Source organism: Bos taurus, chromosome 3 (genome assembly GCF_002263795.3).
Source record: "Bos taurus isolate L1 Dominette 01449 registration number 42190680 breed Hereford chromosome 3, ARS-UCD2.0, whole genome shotgun sequence".
NCBI classification, from domain to species: domain Eukaryota; kingdom Metazoa; phylum Chordata; class Mammalia; order Artiodactyla; family Bovidae; genus Bos; species Bos taurus.
The window spans coordinates 35,501,986-35,522,075 of record NC_037330.1 but is presented as its reverse complement, the minus strand read 5'-3'; the positions used below and the strand labels follow the sequence as shown (position 1 = coordinate 35,522,075).

Below are 20,090 nucleotides of genomic sequence, written 5' to 3'. Positions count from 1 at the left end.
ATGAGTCTTATCCATTTGTGTTCAGCATACATTTTGATTGATTTTTGGTTGACAATATGACATGGCAGTTATTTCCAGAAAATAAGACTATAAGAACTCAGGAGGCAGAAAATTGGGTTAAATTTCTTAGAGAATATAATGTTCAAGTAGAGAGCCACTACGTAAATAAAGATTTTATAGAAGTGTAGCTCCATTTTTACTAGTGATTTTTACTTACAGGAATGTTGATGAATACTGAATCAAATTCTGCTGCTGTCAGAAATCTTTTCAATGGTGCCATGAAATACTACCAGGAGAGAAGAGAGAGGTAATAATTAATCACAACTTATCCTAATCCATATGACAGTTTTTCATCAAGGAGCAATAAATATTTATTGAAAATTAATCAGTTTTTTGAATACCAAGAAAAAAGCAGAAACTATTTTCTCTGTCATAAAGATTCAATATTTGAACAGAGATATAAGACATAAATACAGGTTAACATATTTAAAATATGAAATAAAAGATTTGGCCTATAAATGCTTCTAAAATTAAGAAAAGAAAAAAGAAAAAAAAGAAGAAGAGAGAATGCCATTGGCTGAATTGGCAAACAATGGCAACATTTTGGAGATATATTTGAGGACTAATATAAAATATCCCTCACATGCTTTGTGGAGATTCTAGATCTCTGAGATAAATAATCTGCTTATGCAATTTAGGGACCACTCCCTTTCATTCCTTGGGAATTCTAGTTCCTGGCCTATCATATCTCTGGTCCATTGCTACTCCATCTTTCTTTTTGACCATTTCAGTAACTATGTAGACGATCCTTCCAATAGCCTGGCCTCTTGGTTCCTTGAACTCCAATAATCTGTGCCCCATTCTAGCTGAGCTCCTCTTGTGGTCATAGCCCAAGACCCTGCCATTACCAACCACTGCATATGCTCCAGAGAATTAATTTGAAGCAAGCAACTCTCTGACTTCTACCCTCCCACATTTACAGCTCTTCCTCCAAAGGCTTCTCCAGCCCACTGGGTCTGCCCATCCCCTGATCATCCCACAGTCCCTCATATCCTCACTTCCCTTCTTACCCAGTGTACATTCCATGAGCCATCATCAGAATCACTATCCTGCAAATACCCTTACTCTCTCTTCTTTTTTTCTGGAAAAATGAAAACCCGGTTAAATCTAGCTTTCCATATATTTTGTGCCTGTACCTAAAAAGTTAAACAGAAGCTATATTGATAGCTAGTTCAAAATATAATCACAGAACTCAACTGAACCTTCACACTATATAATCCCAGCACATTTACCCTCTCATTGTCTTAAACAACTCTTTCACACCTTCATCTACTTTTTTTTTTTAACTTGCAAACTGTCTGCTGGTTCTCATTCTCCTAGCCTCCAAATGTGGAAGTCACCAGAAGTGATTTTAAACCTCTTCTCTATCAGCATTTATTCCCTTGGCGGTTTCCTCTAGTGCCAAGGCCTTAAACACCATTGCATAATGATAATGGCAGTTTATACATCAGTTCAACTTTTCCACCAGATGTCAGACACATATATCTAACTTCTTCCTCAACACATCCCGTTGGAAGCTAATAGGTATTACAAATTCAGCAGGTCCCAGCAGACTCATGATCACACACCTACCCTTTCCCATCTCAGTCACCATCGTCATCATGCTAAAAACCTAGTGTACTTGATTGCTCTTTTCCATACACCCTTTACCTAACTTATCATCAAATCCACTGGGCTCTACTTTCAAAGTTTATTCAGAATCTGACTACTCTCTACCACCTTTACCAATACTATCACTTTCTGTCAACTTTATTATTGCAATATTCTTCTAACATTTCCCCCCAATTTCCACCCTTGCCTGACAAGAGTCAGAATGAGCTATTAAAAACTTGCATTAGATCCCATTACTTTTGCTACTCAAAACACTTCAGCTTTTAGCCGGGTGTTCCCATATGCCTCCTGTGCCTTGCGCGCTCACCAGGTTTCCAATCTCACCGCTCCCCTGCACTCAGTCTGCCTCAGCCTCCTGGCCTGCTGCTGTTCCTTGAAGTACACTGAACACTGTCCCATGTGAGGGCCCTTCTCCCAGGGATTGTCCGCTCTGGGATGTTAACATGGCTCACTCCTCAATTCACTCAGCTGTCTGCTTAAATACGACCTGACCATAGAGGCTTTCCATTACCACTCTACATAAGATAACACCAGCTTCCCCCATCTCTCACTATCCCCTTCCTCTGCCTTATTTTTCTTCAGAGGACTTATCACCACCTGACATACTTACTTGCCTAAATTATAAACCCTCCCATGAGAGTCAGGAGAACTACAGAGTTTTGTTGTGTTGGTGGCTATACCCTCAGTCCCTAAATTAGGGCCATTCAGACACTAAGAAATCAATAAATCGTTGTGGGATTGTGGGATGAATAAATCTGCTTTGAGATCTTTAAATCAAAAATTATACTGAATATCAGAATACACAGACACTGCAGAAACATTGAGCCTAAGGCATTAACTATACAAAGCAGTGCAGCAAGTCCCTGACATACAAATGAGTTCCATTCTGAAAGTGCATGACTAAATTCAATTTAAGTTCAACAGTTAGCCTAGGTACCCACCTAACACAATCAACCACATAGTACTTTACTATAATAGGTTTATAATACCTTTCACACAAATAATATACACATTAAAAAAATTTTTTTTTAATCTTATAGTGCAGTACCTCAAAAAGTACAGTCCAACAGCTGGCATATAGGGACTGTCACATACACTCACATCTTTGAAAGTTCACAACATGAAGGTTCATATGTAGGTGACTTACTGTGCTTGAAAATCGAGAATACCTAATGACTTACTTTTTCTATTGACTCCAGTGTTTCTGTATATTTTTCTTCTGTCTGCTTAATTTCTGCTAGGCAGCAACTTCGTATATCATTTTCTGGACATTTCTACAATTAGAATTTTCAAATTAAAATTATTTAATCAAATTCATATATTAATCTCTTCAGTGGAAGACAGAAATAAAAATTATTTAATTTTTAAGCATTCCATTCCAACATGATGATTTCTTTTCTGTTTGTTTTTGTTCTTTTGTTTCGTTTAGGCCATGCTGCACAGCTTGTGGGATCTTAATCCGCTGACCACGGATGGAACCCGTGTACTCTTCAGTGGAAGCATGGAGTTCTAACCACTGGACCACCAGGGAATTCCCAGGCCTTCCATTCTAATAACACAAATAACTTAAAGATACATTGAACTGCATTTGTGAAGCATCTTTGCTTTTAAAGGGCTTCCCTGGTGGCTCAGATGGTAAAGAACCTGCCTGCAATGCAGGAGACCCAGCTTCAATCTCTGAGTCAGGAAGATCCCCTAGAGGAAGGGCATGGCAACCCACTCCACTATTCTTGCCTGGAAAATTACATGGACAGAGGAACCTGACGGGCTGCGTGGTGTCACAAAAAGCTGGACACGACTGAATGACTAACACACTTTGCTTTTAAAAAAAATTTGAACAATGTAAATGTAAAAGTTTGAGATAATTAAAAACATACTTTGAGTATACTCTCTTTAAACCGAAGCATCTGTTTTACTATAAATGTAACTCAACCTGGAAACATTATGAATGGTCTAATACCATTTTCTTAATGTACAGCATACTTTACAAGTGCTATAGAAAAACTCCCAAAAATCATAAAACAATATTTGGTAAGTAAAAAAAAAATCTTAAAATATTTTTTCAAGAGTTCACATCTTGGTGTTTGGTTTTTACTAAGTGTTTAAGACTAGAGGCAGAAGAACATGGTAGGAAGATCAAAGGTTTGGGGATCAGATAGCATTGGGTTCAAGGACCAGTTTTACTGTCATTTAGCTGGTCATTGTGAAGAAGTTACCTAATTTCTCCGTCTCGATTTTCTCATCTGTAAAACAAAATTACAGTAGCCAGCCCAAGGATCTGTAAATGAGACAACCCATGCGGAGCGCCTAACACCCTGAGGAGCGCACTGGACGTGCCCTGTGCCTCCTGCCATCATCACCGCTCACCCTGGGCCACACGGACAGCCCAGCACCGTCAGCACAGTGAAGACAGTCCTGGGGAAAGAGAGTGAGGAATCTGCTGGTGCCCAAAGCAGCTGATAATTTAAAGGGGCACAGACAATACTTTGTCACCTAAAACACTTAAAATGCTGCCACAGGTGTCCAGTCAGCTGGCACAGCAGGTTAAAGCACACATTTATGACATTTACCAAACACAGGCCAGCCAATCTGTTTTCATTCCACAGAAGCTGCTGCTCCCTACCTGGGCATCAGACAACTTGTCAGCCTTTTATTAAATGCAAGAGGTCAAAGAGAGCTGAGCGAATTCATCAAAGTACTGAAGAAACCTAAACTACACCTAGCTCATGAAGAAAGACTTTTGTGTAAAAAAAAAAAGACCATGTTCATAAAAGTTTAAGCAACTGACTTTTTCTTTTCTATTTCAAATTACAGATGAGAAAATCATTCAAAGTAATTCTGAATGTTTTACATATTTTCATGCAGATAGTTTTGTGGGCTCATATTAACTATGGTAATATCGGAAACTAAGTTTATAAAATAGCAAAAAAATATTAGGGGATGTATAATGAAACAAAAGAAAGAAAAATACCTTATATCAACTCCTAACAAATAGGAAGAAATATTCTTTAACATATACTTTAGGCCACATCAAATTTAAAGTAGATTTATCTGCTTTGTAAGAGATTTCCTTTCATAACAGTATAATTTTATGATTCCCTGAAATTATGCTCTATTGCCACTCTGCTTTATTTAGCTGGGTCGCACGCCCTTTACCTCTCAGACTTGATTTTTCTACTAGTAAAATGAAAGGATTAGACCAGAGATTCCCTATAGATGTTCTGAACTGCACAATGTCTCATTTTGTGCACTTCAGTTGTGTCCAACACTTTGCAACTCTATGGACTGTAGCCCACTAGGCTCCTCTGTCCATGGAATTCTCCAGGCAACAATGCTGGAGTGGGTTGCCACACCCTCCTCCAGGGCATCTTATGGACCCAGGGACTGAACTCACATCTCTTGTGTCTACTGCTTGGGCAGACATGTTCTTTACCACTAGCATTACCTGGGAAGCCCAACACCATGTTCCTACGCCTCTAAACGCAATAGTATGTCATGGTTATACTGCTGCCGCTGCTAAGTCCTTCAGTCATGTCCGACTCTGTGCGACCCCATAGACGGCAGCCCACCAGGCTCCCCCGTCCCTGGGATTATCCAGGCAAGAACACTGGAGTGGGTTGCCATTTCCTTCTCCAATGCATCAAAGTGAAAAGTGACAGTGAAGTCGCTCAGTCGTGCCCGACCCTCAGCGACCCCATGGACTGCAGCCTTCCAGGCTCCCCTGTCCATGGGATTTTCCAGGCAGGAGTACTGGAGTGGGGTGCCATTGCCTCCTCCGCATGGTTATACAGTTATACATAAAAAGGGATGGCTCTGATGGTAAAGCATCTGCCTGTAATGTGGGAGACCTGGATTCAATCCCTAGGTCAGGAAGATCCCCTGGAGAAGGGAATGGCTACTCACTCCAGTATTCCTGCCTGGAGAATTCCATGGACAGAGGAGCCTGACAGGCTACAGTCCATGGGAGTCACAAAGAGTCTGACACGACTGAGCGACTAACACTTTCTAAACATAAAAAAGAAAACAATAAATGATTCCAGCAGAAGTTACTAAATAATTTTAACTATTATATTAATTACAATCATTTCATTACAATTGCAATTAATATACTTATTACATGAATATTATTTTATGCTATTAATTATAATTATATTAGTTAGCCATTCAAATAATCACTTTCCTAATAAAATAATTCAGACTAATAAGTCATGGTTATATAGTTAAAAGCAAGATAAAAAAAAAAACGCGACTCCAGCAGATGTTAGACTAATTATAACTATTGTATTTATTATAATTTTAATTTTAGCATAAATATTGTATTAATTATAATTATTATATTAATTAGTCCTTCAAGTAATCACTTTGCTTATAAAATACTCAGAGTAACTTAAAAAAGTCCTAGCCAAGTCAAAGTCCTACCGACTGCTGTGCTTCCTCCGCCTTCATCAGGTCCTCATACACCTCGCCACCTTCATCCTCCCCATATACACAGTCGTACAGACCGTCTTCATCTTCCACGTGGGTTTCACTGAAACAAAGGGTACAACATAAATGTCATTTTCTATCATGCAGTAAATACAATAGTGAGAAACAGGTTACTGGATTTTAGTAGAAAATCCCGATCAACTAGAGTGGAACGAGTGAAAGGCTCACATTCCAGTTCTGTCCCTCCTGATAAGAACAATGACAAACAACAGAATCCGACAGTGGTGGTAATGACCTAACACCCACTGGGCCTCTCCTACACCACTCTGCATGGATTATCTTCGTTTGCCCAGGCCCAGCATTTACTGTGTTAACAGGTAGGCATGTTGCTTGGTCAGTCATAGTGACAAGCATTTTGAGAGAACAAAAGATTCTTTGACTTGCCCAGAATGACACAGCTCATCACAGGGCAAAGCTAGGATTTAAAATTCAGGCTATCTTACACCCTGAGTATTTTAACTGCTTTATTATTGTTATTGTTGTTCAGTTGCTAAGTCGTATCCAACTCTTTGTGGATCCATGGACTGCAGCACACCGGGTTCCTCTGTCCTCCACGACCTCCCAGAATGTCCATTGAGTGAGTGATGCTATCTAACTATCCTCCTCTCTTCCTGCTCTATTTTACTGCCTCCCGCTGTTCATATGTCAAGGCCTCATGGGAATTCCCTGGTGGTCCAGTGGTTAGGACCAGGCATTTTCACCACCCTAGCCCCAGGTTCATTTCCTGGTTGGGAAATTAAGATCTCACATGCCTTGGCCAAAAAACAAAAGTCTCAGTTTCATCATCTGTATTAAAGGATATACTATGGAGAAGACAGGGGAGTTGGGAAGGAGTTACTCTGTTATAAATAATCTCTTTAGAGCGGTAATTTATGTTGATTATAATCATCAATATCTAGTGCAATAGTTTTCAAACCATGTTCCTTCAAGGCCACGCAAAGGATACCCATAGGTTCCCTTTGAGTCAGATTCCTTTTTTATCTGTTTTATTTGTATTTTGCTTAAAGAAAAGGTCCCAAGGCTACAAGACATTTTTAAAAGCCTTTTAAATTCTTCTGCTAGTCTCCCAGCAGTGGAAAATAATCTCTACTTTTAAAGCTTCCATGAATGCTTCCACAGTGACTGATTGATGTATCGTCCCTAAACTCTTCATGTGAGACAGTAAACCTGTTCAGTCAAAGCAGAAACAGCCGCTTCTACCTGTCACCCATTCTATCACTACTCAAGACTTTTTCCTTTCCGTTCAAGAGCTCCATAAATAGCTTCTACTAACAAACAATGCCAAAGAACTGAGATTAATAAATTAAGGTATGTTAGAAAGAAGCATTAACCTCTCTTGGAAAAGAAATTCCACTCCTCCAACACTGCCAGCCCTTAGCATTTCTCTTGGGCCTGTGCAGACAGAACATTATAAATTGATACGTACAAAAATAAAAACATTGTAAGTATAAATGTCACTGTGCAACTCGGAGCATTTTTCAAAGTAGGGGCAATCACAAGGTTGTCTGTGTTTGTCAGGAAGAGTTATTTGGAGGCATTTGACAGAAAGGAACTGTCAAATACCCAGAAGAAAGAAAGGCGCCTTAAGGGAGAGCAATACAGAGAACTCTGCTCTGAGAAAACTCATTCCAAGATGACTTGTCCTCCTGTCTACCCACCTACCTGATTTCTACTAAGAACCTACTGATTGCCAGACCCAGAAGATACAGAAGAATGCCTAGATCCAGAAGATCCAAGGGCTCTCCCATAGTCTAATGTGGAAAACAGCACAGAAACACAGAATTCTATGATTCAGAGGAAAGAGTGAGCAATACTCTGACTAAGGAAGTCAGGGAAAGCTTCACAGAAGATATTACATCCGAACTGGATCTGCAGTGTATTTATTTACTCAACATGTATCTGGGGAATAAATACCATGTTTCAGGAGATATAGCTGCAGATGAGGCAGACACAGTTGCTGCCCTCAGGGATGACACACTGAGTGAGAAGACGGGATGAGTATTCAGACAAAGGATGCCAAGCTGTGTGAAGGCAGGCAGGTGTGCAGAGCCTGGTGATGTGAAGGGTGGAGTCCCGCCCAGGTGAGTGAGGGGAGATCCAGAGAAGAAGGGCTGAACCAATCTGAGAAGAGCCTTGTCCTCTGTGAGGTGAAACTTACCTGGGCAACTGGGGACCATAGCGGGGTTATAGAGGGGTCGTGTGGAGAGTGAAGAAGTCAGACAGGGAGATGGGTGGGAGGTGATGAGCACCGTAACTAGGGTAAAGGCAGGTGAGGAGAGAAACATCGAGACTGTGTGACGTCCAACCAAGCAGACTTGGGGACCAATCTGGCTTAGGGAGAGGGAGGAAGGGGTGAAGGATGCTTCTCAGCTTTCTACTCTGGAAAACTAGGGAGACGGTGAGTCGTATCGGCAGTTCCAGAATTTCCATACTGAGGGGCTTAGGCAGGCAGCCTCCTCTGAGAACAGTGGGGCAGTTCAACTGGTTTGAGCACTTTCCATAACCCATCAAAGGATAAGAAGGTTTGATGAGGTCATGAAGGAACTGAGATTTAAAAACAAGATAAAGGAGTAGGTTCTATATCAAAGGGGATCCTGTTCAGAAGGAAGACAGGCTGTGAAATCCATTTCCTGCCTCAGACCCCCCAACTCGCCCTCCACCAAACAAAAACAACAAAACAAAATGCAAACAAACAAAAACTGACATCGTCTTGCTTAATCCTTGCTATTGACTATTTCCCATGAGAGCAGAGGCATATATGTATAAATCCACACAGATTTTTCTCTAAGAATTGCAGAAGGGACACATATGCACCCACACACATTGCGACTGGGCTGGAACAGTCTGGGTTTTGTTATTCAATCCCATAGTAAAACTGTTTCTTGCTAACAGTTTGGTCAATACTTTCTGATTGGCATAAAATGAAGAAGGGAGATGAAGGAAGGAGCTGTGATTTTTCAAATGGCCAGTAGATCACCAGCCATCCACATTCACTTTCCTGTGTCCAGGCCATCTATATACGGTTACATCTGACACTCTGGTCATGAAGGCTGGAGGAGCAAGGACACTGTACAGGTTGGCCATCGCACATGCTCCTCATGCCATCCTGCATCAGCTTCTCTCCACCTCAGGAGAGAGTGCTTCCCCCTGCAGTGCAGAGCAGAGCAGACCACTGTTTGTTCCGGGGGCCTCCCTTCAGGCGATTCACCCCCAAAGGTGACAGTGAAGTATGTGAAGCCACAGAGCTCATCACAAAGCCAAGACTGAAGATCAAGACCTTATGGCAAACTCAAATGCAACAGCTGCAGGAAACACATGACATTTAGACCTCCAACTCCAGGCGGAGAGAGGAAGCGGACTGCATCTCCCAGGGCGGCTAGGCTGGGGACCGAGGTTTTCTCCAAACTTGCATCCTTACAGACTAATTCTGACATCAACAGAACAAGATGAGCAAGATTATAGGAACGAGTAAGGATAAGTGACAAATGATGGAGGTTAAAAAATGTCATCATAGCACTGGAAATAATAATATTCTTTTTAAGACCACAAAGAATTTAATTATATTACCAGTAATTTTATAGTCACTTGATAAAGACTAGAGCCAATTCAATGAGACACTCAGTAATGACTTTGCTGAAGATTAGTAAATTCTAGGAGATTTTAAATAGAATTAAGAAATCCTTCTTCTTCTTCTTTTTTTTTTTGGCTGCTCCAGGTCTAAGTTGCAGCATAACATGAGGGATCTAGTTTCTTGACCAGGGATCAAACCCAGGCCCCCTGAAATGGTAGCACAGAATCTTAACCACTGGACTTCCAGGGAAGTCCCAATAAGAAACCATTCTTGATGGACATTTGAAATATTAGACTTTGTGGCCCATCCAAATGCAGCCTACTCCAGGAGAGCTGCTGGCTGGCCCTATGGCTCCTATCACAGAGCTCTCCAGCTGAAAGTTCTTGGAGGAGCAACGCAGGGTGCTTGTAGGAGTCAATGCAGTGAGCTAGAACAAGAACTGCATGGGTTCAAACCCAAAGACTACTATTTACTAGCAATACGATCTTTGGCAAGTTACTTAGCTTTTCAAGACTCAGTTTTCTCATTTGTAAACTGTGGTGATACTAGTAACAACTTCAGAATGTGGTGTTACATGAGAGAGTGCGTGGAAATATGGTTATAACAGGCTTCTAGGAACTGATAGATGTTTCCTGATGGACAGCTCAAGCCTGAAATATCACGCCTGGAAGAGGTAGATGCTCAATGCAGCTTTGGCCTATTTATTCAGAAAACAGATATTTATTGAGGGCCTACTAGATACTAGACACTGTTTGTTTTCTTTTTTTTTTTTCAGATTTCACAAATAATTTTATTTTTTTATTATTTTTTTAAATTTTATTTTTAAACTTTACAATATTGTATTGGTTTTGCCAAATATTGAAATGACTCTGCCACAGGTATACATGTGTTCCCCATCCTGAACCCTCCTCCCTCCCCATACCATCCCTCTGGGTCGTCCCAGTGCACCAGCCCCAAGCATCCACTGTTTAAAGTGCTAGGAAAATAGCCAAGAACAAGGTAAAGTCCCTGATCTCGTGAAGTCGGTACTCTGATGAGATGGACAGTCCATGAAGCAAACCGAGACTACCTCAGACAGAGGCGAGTACCATAAAAACACAGGGCGAGGGAAGTGGTGTGACAATTTTAGGTAGGGTAGTCAGGAAGGCTTTGCTGGGAGGGCCATCTGAGTGAAAACTTGAATGGTGAGGGGTCAGCCTCAAGGGCGGAAGGCACAGCAAGGGTAACAGTCCTAGAGTAAGAACAAGCTCCTTGTGCTGGAGTTATCAGGATGGATAAGTGGATGAATTTCCATAGGACCTGAATCTCTCCTGGAGCAGAATCTATGTCTTATTACAATTCTCTGCAAACATACCTGATCTTTGGCATCAGTTCCCTGAGGGGTGAGGATCACATTTTATATTTATTTGTAATCTGCACAAGTCACTCAATCAGCAGGAGATAATCAGCTGCAAAGACCTTTAGCCTCTGCTGACTATTTAATAATATGGCCCAAAAGGATTCTCTGTTCAGAATCAACACCCTCTGATGAAACATCCCTGAATAACCCCCTCCCACACTAATCTCATCTGCCCTTGAACTTGCAGAGCAAGCATTATCTGTCCTATAAGTCTGATGGTAGATTCTACTTCTCTCTCTGATTGTTTCTTATTTTCCTGATTCCAGGTTCGTCTACTACCTCTACAATGCCTTTGAGAAACTTCCAAATGTTAACTTCATCGCCGTCTGTTTCTTTACTCTCCATAGAGACTCACACAATGCAAGATACACAACAGGAATTAAAAGCTACTTGAAGTACATTTTCTTGTGAACATTTCCATCAGGAGTTTGAGGTTAATTCTTACATGTCTTAATCACTAAGCCACGGTTCCCCTTTAGATAGCTACTTTAACACCTATGGTTAAAATTCACAAAGGATGCAAAAATTGGCACTGGTGTTAATTTTGCTGAAATTTTGCTGAAAACGCTCAACATACTCTATTAAATCGGGCAGGCCTTTGTAGATGTCATCATCATTAATGCTTTCTTCTGTCGGGAAGGGCCTAGGAGAGAGGGAAGAAAAAAGAGTGAATGAGCAACAAGGAGGTGGACATTTACCACTCACTAAACACTAAAGTTCAACTGCAGCCAAAGTGGTCAGGTCAGTCACCATGTTTCACATGACATCTGGGGTTCCTCCCAAAGTGTGGGACCCTGTGGCTGTGTCAGGGTCCCCCAGGAAAGCTGTGGCACCTGCTACCCCCAAACCCCTGCAGCAATCACTGCTGGTCACTACAGTCACGTGAGTGGTTGCAGACGTGCTAAGGTGCTCACCGTTTCCCACCAGCCACACACTTGCAGGCTCGCCTCACTGCCCACTGCAGCTTCCTAGTTCAGAGTGGGCCCTTATCTTCCACCCTGTCTCTTTGCACTTAAAAGAATCTGATCTGACAAATAATTTGGTAACAATCCTCCAAGCATGACTCAGTTTACTAGTATCCATAAAAAAATTAGAAGTAAAAAATGTCATGTCCTCTATATATGATCATTGACTCTGATATACTTTTCTACTCAGACCATAAACTATATAAGTCATATTTTTGTATTTTCATCTATTGGACAAATGAGTCAAACAGGCCTCAGGGAGAGTATGATGTTTTCTTTGTCCCCTGGTCAAAGAAAATCACTTTAATTTATGCCCTGTTCCTAGCTATTGACTCCCTTGTTTGCCTCATGCTTTGATCTTTGTTCATAACAACAACATAATGCCCTAAATTCACATCTAACAAAATCACAGTGATTATACTATGGTGCCAAAAGTTTTACGCTTTCTTTACATACAGGCAGTATGTCATATGTTTCATAAAAACAAGAGGACCCATCAAAATAACAAATAAGCACTAAATAATTATATTTAGTATAGGGAAAATATTTCACATTGGTTTATAGATTAACTTAATACTTAGGACATTTAAGGAACATACATTTTTCAAATAAGTTAAAATGTGTGAGAAATGCCAGTTTCAAAATCCTTTTTTAAAATAAATATCTTGACATATTTTATTATATTCTTATATACGAGTCCATTGCAGTAAAAACAAATTATAAATAAGAGTAATTAAAAAGAAAAAAAAAAACTTCTATGTATCCTTTCAGAATGAACCATATAAATACGGTTAATTAACACATAAAAATAAAAACATGCTATTTAAAAATCTTCTGCTTGCATATAACAAAATATATGCTGACATGGAAAGAGAATCATAAATTGAAGAGGCAATGACAGGGTATGCAACGTTTATCCAACCTATAGACTCCCTCTGTAGAAAGCTGTCAAATTCATGGTCCATTTCTGAGAAAGGGTCTGTGGGGCATCCTCCCCAAGGTCACTGTGCTTTGTACCCAAGGACTGGGCTGCCCAGCCACAGCTGATTAAACCTGTAGACATGATTGTATCCCTTCTGTTACAATCTGAACGAGAACAGAAAATTGGAAGCAACAGAAGACGAGACAGAGGTTCACAGAGCCCCATAACAGCTAGAGACAATTATAGACTCCTGAGGAAATCGCATGAGAAATGAGATCCATTCCATTTCCATATGGCCTGGCTGTGCGACTGCTGAAACTGCTTTTCTGTTGTTTCTAACATCATTAACAATACAACTTTCTAACTGAACTCACTTGAATATGCTGTATTTTAAACAGAAAAGGCCCAACACATGTATCTCCATTTCCATACTTATTGACTGCATAATATTTCACTACATGGAAAAAGTAGAATTTAACCAATTTACAGTTGACCTTTGAACAAGAGGGTCTGACCTGCACAGGTCCACTTGTAAACTGACTTTTTTCAGTGGTACATACTATACAATCCATGGTTGGTTGAAACCCCTGATGCAGAGGAACAGAGGGTGCAAAATATTAACTGTAAGTTATACTCAAATTTTCAAATGTGTGGACAGTGGGTGCCCCTAATGCCCACACTATTCAAGGGTCAACTATAATTCCAAGATTGCATTTGGTACCAAACCTTCAGTATATCTCCTTGTACATACATCATTTTGGTTGTCTGATTAATTCTTAAAATGCCTGAAAGTTGTGACTCCTTCTTATGGCTTATAGGATACAAATGTACTACAACATCTTTTAAAATATTTATTTTAGCATTTGTCTTAATGAATCACCTGTATAGAAATGTTAGAGGAAGTTAAAAACATAAATAAATAAATAAACGTATCAGTGATTGTCACCAGTAAATTGAGAATAGTATTTAGGCAAGGTGCTTTATTCAACTCTAGGAAGAAGTTCTTACTTGCTCAACAAATTTCAAATGTCTATTGAGTACTTCTATACTAGGTATTCTGAGTGAATGAGATGGAGTCCCTGTGTGCAAAGTGCTTTACAAACAGTTACTATTTGATAAACAATCACCTCACTGAACTGAACAGGACACACGAACCACAGAGAAACCAGCTTACCTGATTCCTGTGGCCAACGCTATAGGTGTGCGAGAAAGTCGCGATAACGTTTCTATTACCTGAGAAAAGAGGACAGGGATTATTAGACATGCATTTCATAAAAAAAATTATTTTCAAAAACTAGTTTTACTAGCTAATATTAACAACAGCAGCAGAAATGTAATTTGTAGATACCACAAAAAATGCAGAATGGGAAGAGCCATAACTGAGAAGCATAAACATCCGGGTTGTAATTTTGTCCCTTGCTTTAACTTTACGATGCGAAGCAAATGACTAACCATTTGGTTTGCCATTTCTTGACCAGGAAAAACAAGGAGTTAGGCAAGAGAGTCCTAAAGGTCTCATATTTCCACTTCTACATGATCTCAAAGACCCTGTGCACTCTTGCACTGTCCAAAACAGTAGCCACTAGACACAGAGAGGCTGTTTAAATGTAAATGAATTCACATTTTTAAGACAAAAAATCAAGTTCCTTAGTTGGACCAGCTACCCTGCAAGCGCTCAGGAGCCCATGTGCCTAGTGGCTACTGCACTGGCTGATACAGACATGAAACACGCCCACTATGACAGTGAGTTCCAGTGAACAGCACTGCTCTGTAGCCCGGTAGTTCACAGGGCAGGCTCTCAAGCCAGACCGTGTGACTGCTAATCTTGACTTCACCATTTATTGGCCATATATCCTTAGACAAACTACTTAAATTCTTTGGGCTTCCATTTTATCATCTGGATACAGCTTACAATAATTTAGTTTACTAATAATCCTTACCTTATTATAAGAATTAAAAAGATAATGCATGTAAAGTATTTATAGGGTGGCTATTCTTACAAATGCCACCTTTAAGAAAATTATCTTATTCTAATTCTAGAAAAAGATTTTCCTACATTACCTTAATTATCTGTATCTGTTTCAAAAATTCTTTATATATATCTTCAGTACTTCACCCTCCGTGTGCTCTGACAGAGCTTTAGCATTAGCACCTAGAAACTGTATCTTCCTTCCTACGTTTGTACCTAACAGCATCTCTTTCAAAGACTTAGTGAGGAAGTCCGTGAGCTAAAATGTATTTTTCTCATGAAACCACAGAGAAAACATAAATTGTTTTAAATTTATGTTTAAATTTAAACATAAATGGAAAGATAATAAATTGTCTTAACTCTCTAAACAAAATGGGAAAAGGTTCTACTACACAGTCTGTTCACAATGAGGAAAAAAAAAAGAAAGAGAAAAGGTAAAAATGTATCTCTGGGTGGAGGTAATCTTTGAATTCCTCAGTTCAAAGATGGAAATGTAAAGTTTCCAGTACTAGGCTATTCATAAGGGTATTAGCCACATATACACTTCTGTATCACCTACTTCAGGAGGCAGGATGTTGCTGTGGTTACAAACTGTGAGCTGAGAACACTTGCAGGGCTTACGCACCCGCCTTTATCACGTGGATAACAACAACACATCTCACAGAATTACTGAAAATTAAATGAGACGATGCCTATCAAATGCTTGACACAATAAATGTGAGCTGTTAATAATACACAAAATAAACTTATTATATACACATGAAATTTAATCAAAACCTTTTATGCAATTTCTTCCTGGTTTAACTGCTGAGGAGCAAACAAACACAAAAATAAAACACCCAGGTAACACTTGATATCCATAATAAATATTCCAGAATAAAGATAAAGCATCTTCAGTGAGTCTATAAATTCAGAAGACCATAAACAAATAATAAATTTACCAGAATAAATAGATTTCATGACAAAAATAGTCATTGGCTAAATTTCCAAAAATATGTATTCTTTAGGGAAAAGGCTAGCTGTTGGAGAATTCCAGGATAATCTGTGAAGTAATATTGAAACTCATGAATTAACTACATTGGTGAATTTTAGCCCGAGCCTTATCCTGATATAGAACTGTTCTAAAGTTATGGGGTGAAGTCTGCTTCAAATTTGTTTTTTTCACAGCAGTATCACTACTCAATAAGAAGAGAAATAGTAACAGCATTGGTATAGCTACGTGTTCTCCTACTTCTGTTATTTATTTTAACACAAATGGTAAAACACCAAATTTACAGCCTGTTCCCATCCCACAAGACTGTATGTAGTTTGATTTTTTTCATACAATTGTCCACCAGAGGGAGCCAAACGATAGTCTATCATTTCACTGAGGCATTGAATGTAAGTATAAACATTTCTGAAAATTAACAAGCTGAAACCAATTCCTGTTATTTACTTAGACGGACTACTTATTGCTAAGGATAGAAAAATAACAAAGATATAATGTCCGTAGATGAGACAGAAGGATAATATGTATCACGTCTTAAAGTGACTCTGAGAACTATCACACAGTTTTGTGTCTATCGTTATACATCAGGCCCATCCACCAACTCTAAGTTTATTCAAAGCAAATAATGTTTGGTCAATGTAGTGTTTTTAGAACAATGTGCATTCTGTAAAGGTGGGGTGTATCCAGATTTGGAATAGACAAGTACACAAGTTAATGCCAAATCCTCAAGCCGTCCATGTGGAGAATGACCTACTGTTAGAAACATCCATCCAAGTATATTTACAAAAGAAAATATCCCCTAGGGCAGTAAGAAGACTGACCTTGAAATTGGCCTTGAAATGTCTTAATTTCTAAATTGTTGCCTCAAATAGTGTGACATATGGACATTAATTCTCAGAACGGAGGTGTAACAAGTTAGAATATTTGCAGGTTAATAGGCTGACAACCAACTACTAAATCCACATCATGGATTTTCTTTCCCTACCTACATCCATCCTTTGTTTGATAAGAAGAGTAGCATTTATAAAGAAAAGGAAAAAATTCCAGATAATAGGAATAAGAGTGACGTGTGAGGAAGGTGGGAGAGGTGGGCAGGGCTTCTGTGTGTATGCTTTAAAAGGGTGAGCTAGATTCCAAAATCCATGAAGGATCATTGGACAAGTTTAAGGAAGAGAGCAGGGTCAAAACTGCATCTTTAGAATGTCACTCAGCAACGTGAAGGTCAGACTGGAGTAGGAGGACACTGGATAGAGACAGGGGCCAGAGATCCACAAAGGGGAGGGTTCTCAATCATCCAGGTAAGAAATGGGAGGTCTCAGCTAAGACAGCAGCAGGGGAGCTAGAGAAGAGGCAGAAACGGTGACCTATTTAGGAACAGAGGCCGAGGCACTGGGGAAGCTGCAGGAGGAGGAAGCACCCAGGACCATCTGGACTGGCTGCTACAGTGTGGGGGGGCCGGCTCCACCACTGCCCACCCTCAAGCTCCAGGATGCTCCAGAGCAGGAAGTTCTTGTTCTCTGTTTCCTCCAAACACCTGAGTATGTTCATCCTGAACTCAGCCTGGCTGATTCCCACCCAGAGCCTTCTCTGACCATCTCCCTGCTCCAGACTGGGTTCTTTCTGTCCCCACAGGACCCTGGACATCACTCTGCCCTAGCACCTACCACCTTGTTTGAAAATTTATCTACTATTTAAAATATTTCAGAAGGACTCATATTTGTCAGCTGAAATAATACAGAAACACATAAAAGTTGCACCCCCCAACCCATACACACACAAAGCTCTCTCACTTTCTGCCTAAAGGAAACCAAAGGTAAGAATCTGGTGTGATTCTTGAAGAATTTTTTTTTACGATCATTATTTTAGCTAATGTGTTTCTATTATACAGATTTTTCTACAAACATGCTTTTGTCATTTAAAAAAATATCACAGATAGTGGTGTCAACACATAAGATCTTCCTTATTCATTTTAATGTTGTACCACATTCCAATGTCATATAACAAAATGACTTAACCATTCCCTTGCTGGTGAGTTTTTTCAACACTTTGCTACAGCAATGCTGTAATTAGCATTCTTGCCAAATACCTTTTCAATCGTGTGCAGGTACGTCTATAGGAAGGATTCCAAGATGGGACAGACTAAGGTATAACCATCACTCTTCAAAAAATTTGCACAAATTCACATCACACCTGAAGAGTGTGTAAGAATATAACAAGGCAGGGACTTCCCTGATGATCCAGTGGTTAAGAACCTGCCTTGCAATGCAGCAGACGCGGGTCAGATCCCTGTTTCAGGACATCCTACATGCTGTGGAGCAACTAAGCCTGAGCACCACAACTACTGAGCTTGAGCACCACAACTACTAAGCCCAAGCACCACAACTACTAAGCCTGCACATCATAACTAAAACCCAAATAAATATTTTTTTAAAAAGAACATAACAAGGCATTCTAATGACCTGTTCATTTGTCTGTCCTCCCCATCCAACAATGGAGAATACCTTAAGGGCAAGGAAGTTGCTTCTTCACTGTTCTATTCCCATCACCGAGCTCACAGCCAGGTTCCTACAACCACTTAACACAAAAATATTTGTTGCTGAAACGAATGACTAATACTTACCTTGCAAAACTGTTGTGAGGATTAGGGATAATATGTGTAAAGATATGTAAAGAGATTAGCCTGCCACAAGTGAGGAATGAATGAATAATTGAAGAGGTCCATTATGAAAATTAAATATTAAGTATGAGAAAGAGTTGCTTATCTCCTCAAACCTAGAGACAACATACACAGTGGCACTCCCCCATCAAAATTTCCCCCTAATGATAATTTTTATCTAGCTTGAGCTCTTTATTTTTTCCATCCACCCCCATTAGTCAGTCTAAAAGCCGTGAAATAAAAAGTCTACACAAACAGAATGGCAACACTGTATACTAACAAAGCCACCCATTTTAACCCTTCTCTTCATGAGTCCTTCTGGCTAATTCTCCCCCTCTGCTAATCTAGCACATTTAGTGCTATTGATATTGCAATTTGTGAGGAAAACAAGTCAACCGTGCAGAACCAGTTTGTCACAGCTCCTTTCAAAGTCCTTTCAAAGCCCTGACTTAAGGAAGCTGTGGACATAGAGAAGAACAAGAGCAACCATGGGGACCAGCACACAGGTCTGCTATGGATTTACCTCCTTCAGTTATCTACTCTGAACCTTTCTCTCTTAACTCTCTCCCAGAGCAATGAGAAGGCTCTGAAGATTCCTGAACAGGAAGCTGGATGCAAGGGAATTCCTGGGGAAGTGTTCCATCCAGGAAGGGAGGTTCTGAAAGGGCAATCAGGTGGCTGCAGGCTTTAACCCCATGAGGCAGACAAGCTGAGCAGTCCCAGAAGGTTCTGCAGCATGAAGCTGCCGCCTCGCAGCTGAAGCCACAGACAGGGATGCTGCATCATGGTTCCTACAGGCTCAGAGCAAGGGCCCTGTGAGGTCACGGAGGAAAAACCCAGGCCCCAGAGGACACAGGTGGGAGTGTGGGCCTGGCCGTGCTTAGCTGGGTAATTCAAACAGAAGGACAGGCCTGCAGACTAGCTCCGGGCAACAGAAGCAGCCCAGAGATCTGGTTTTACCCAAGCACACTATTCTCTGACCCAACCAGACGCTGAGTTTCAGAATAACAAAGTATCTCACCTTCTCCTAAGAAATCAACAGAACTCATTACCTTAAGTTTCTTTGCAATTCTCATCTCATACAGTGAATTACCCCATTAGGATACAGTGTGGCTCAGGGCCATTTCCAGCAACGTGTTTGCATCTTTCTCTCCTAAAATACCTGCTGTTGCTTTGAATATCATAATTACTGAGCACTTCTTCTGTGGGGAAAGCAAAGCAGTACAACCACATAAAATGAATAAAATATTATTTCTGTATATCAAGAAAGTTACAAACTATGGGAAATACATCTGCATTTTTCAAAAGAGTAGAGTATCTATATGGGTTCAAGTGGGTCCAAATTATCTTGTGCAGGTCTTGATACTAATCATAAATGCAAGGATTATTCTATATACGTTATTCTGAGGTCTCAAACATAAAGTGCTATAAAGAAAAGGAACTTCTCTTTAGGAAAGCAATATA

General features: G+C 40.1%; 1 protein-coding gene across 3 annotated transcripts in view; it reads right to left on the bottom strand.

The window, feature by feature from the left end:
- Positions 1–20,090, bottom strand: part of VAV3 (vav guanine nucleotide exchange factor 3) — a 432,801-nt gene that overhangs the window by 222,235 nt on the left and 190,476 nt on the right. For all 3 annotated transcript variants that reach the window (XM_059885057.1, XM_002686162.6, XM_024990050.2), the window contains exons 3-7: positions 14,188–14,246; positions 11,704–11,769; positions 6,091–6,199; positions 2,853–2,945; positions 218–286 (exon numbers count right to left, since the gene is read on the bottom strand). In XM_059885057.1, coding sequence (XP_059741040.1) covers positions 218–286; positions 2,853–2,945; positions 6,091–6,199; positions 11,704–11,769; positions 14,188–14,246 — 396 coding nt within the window. The remainder of the gene's footprint in view (positions 1–217; positions 287–2,852; positions 2,946–6,090; positions 6,200–11,703; positions 11,770–14,187; positions 14,247–20,090) is intronic.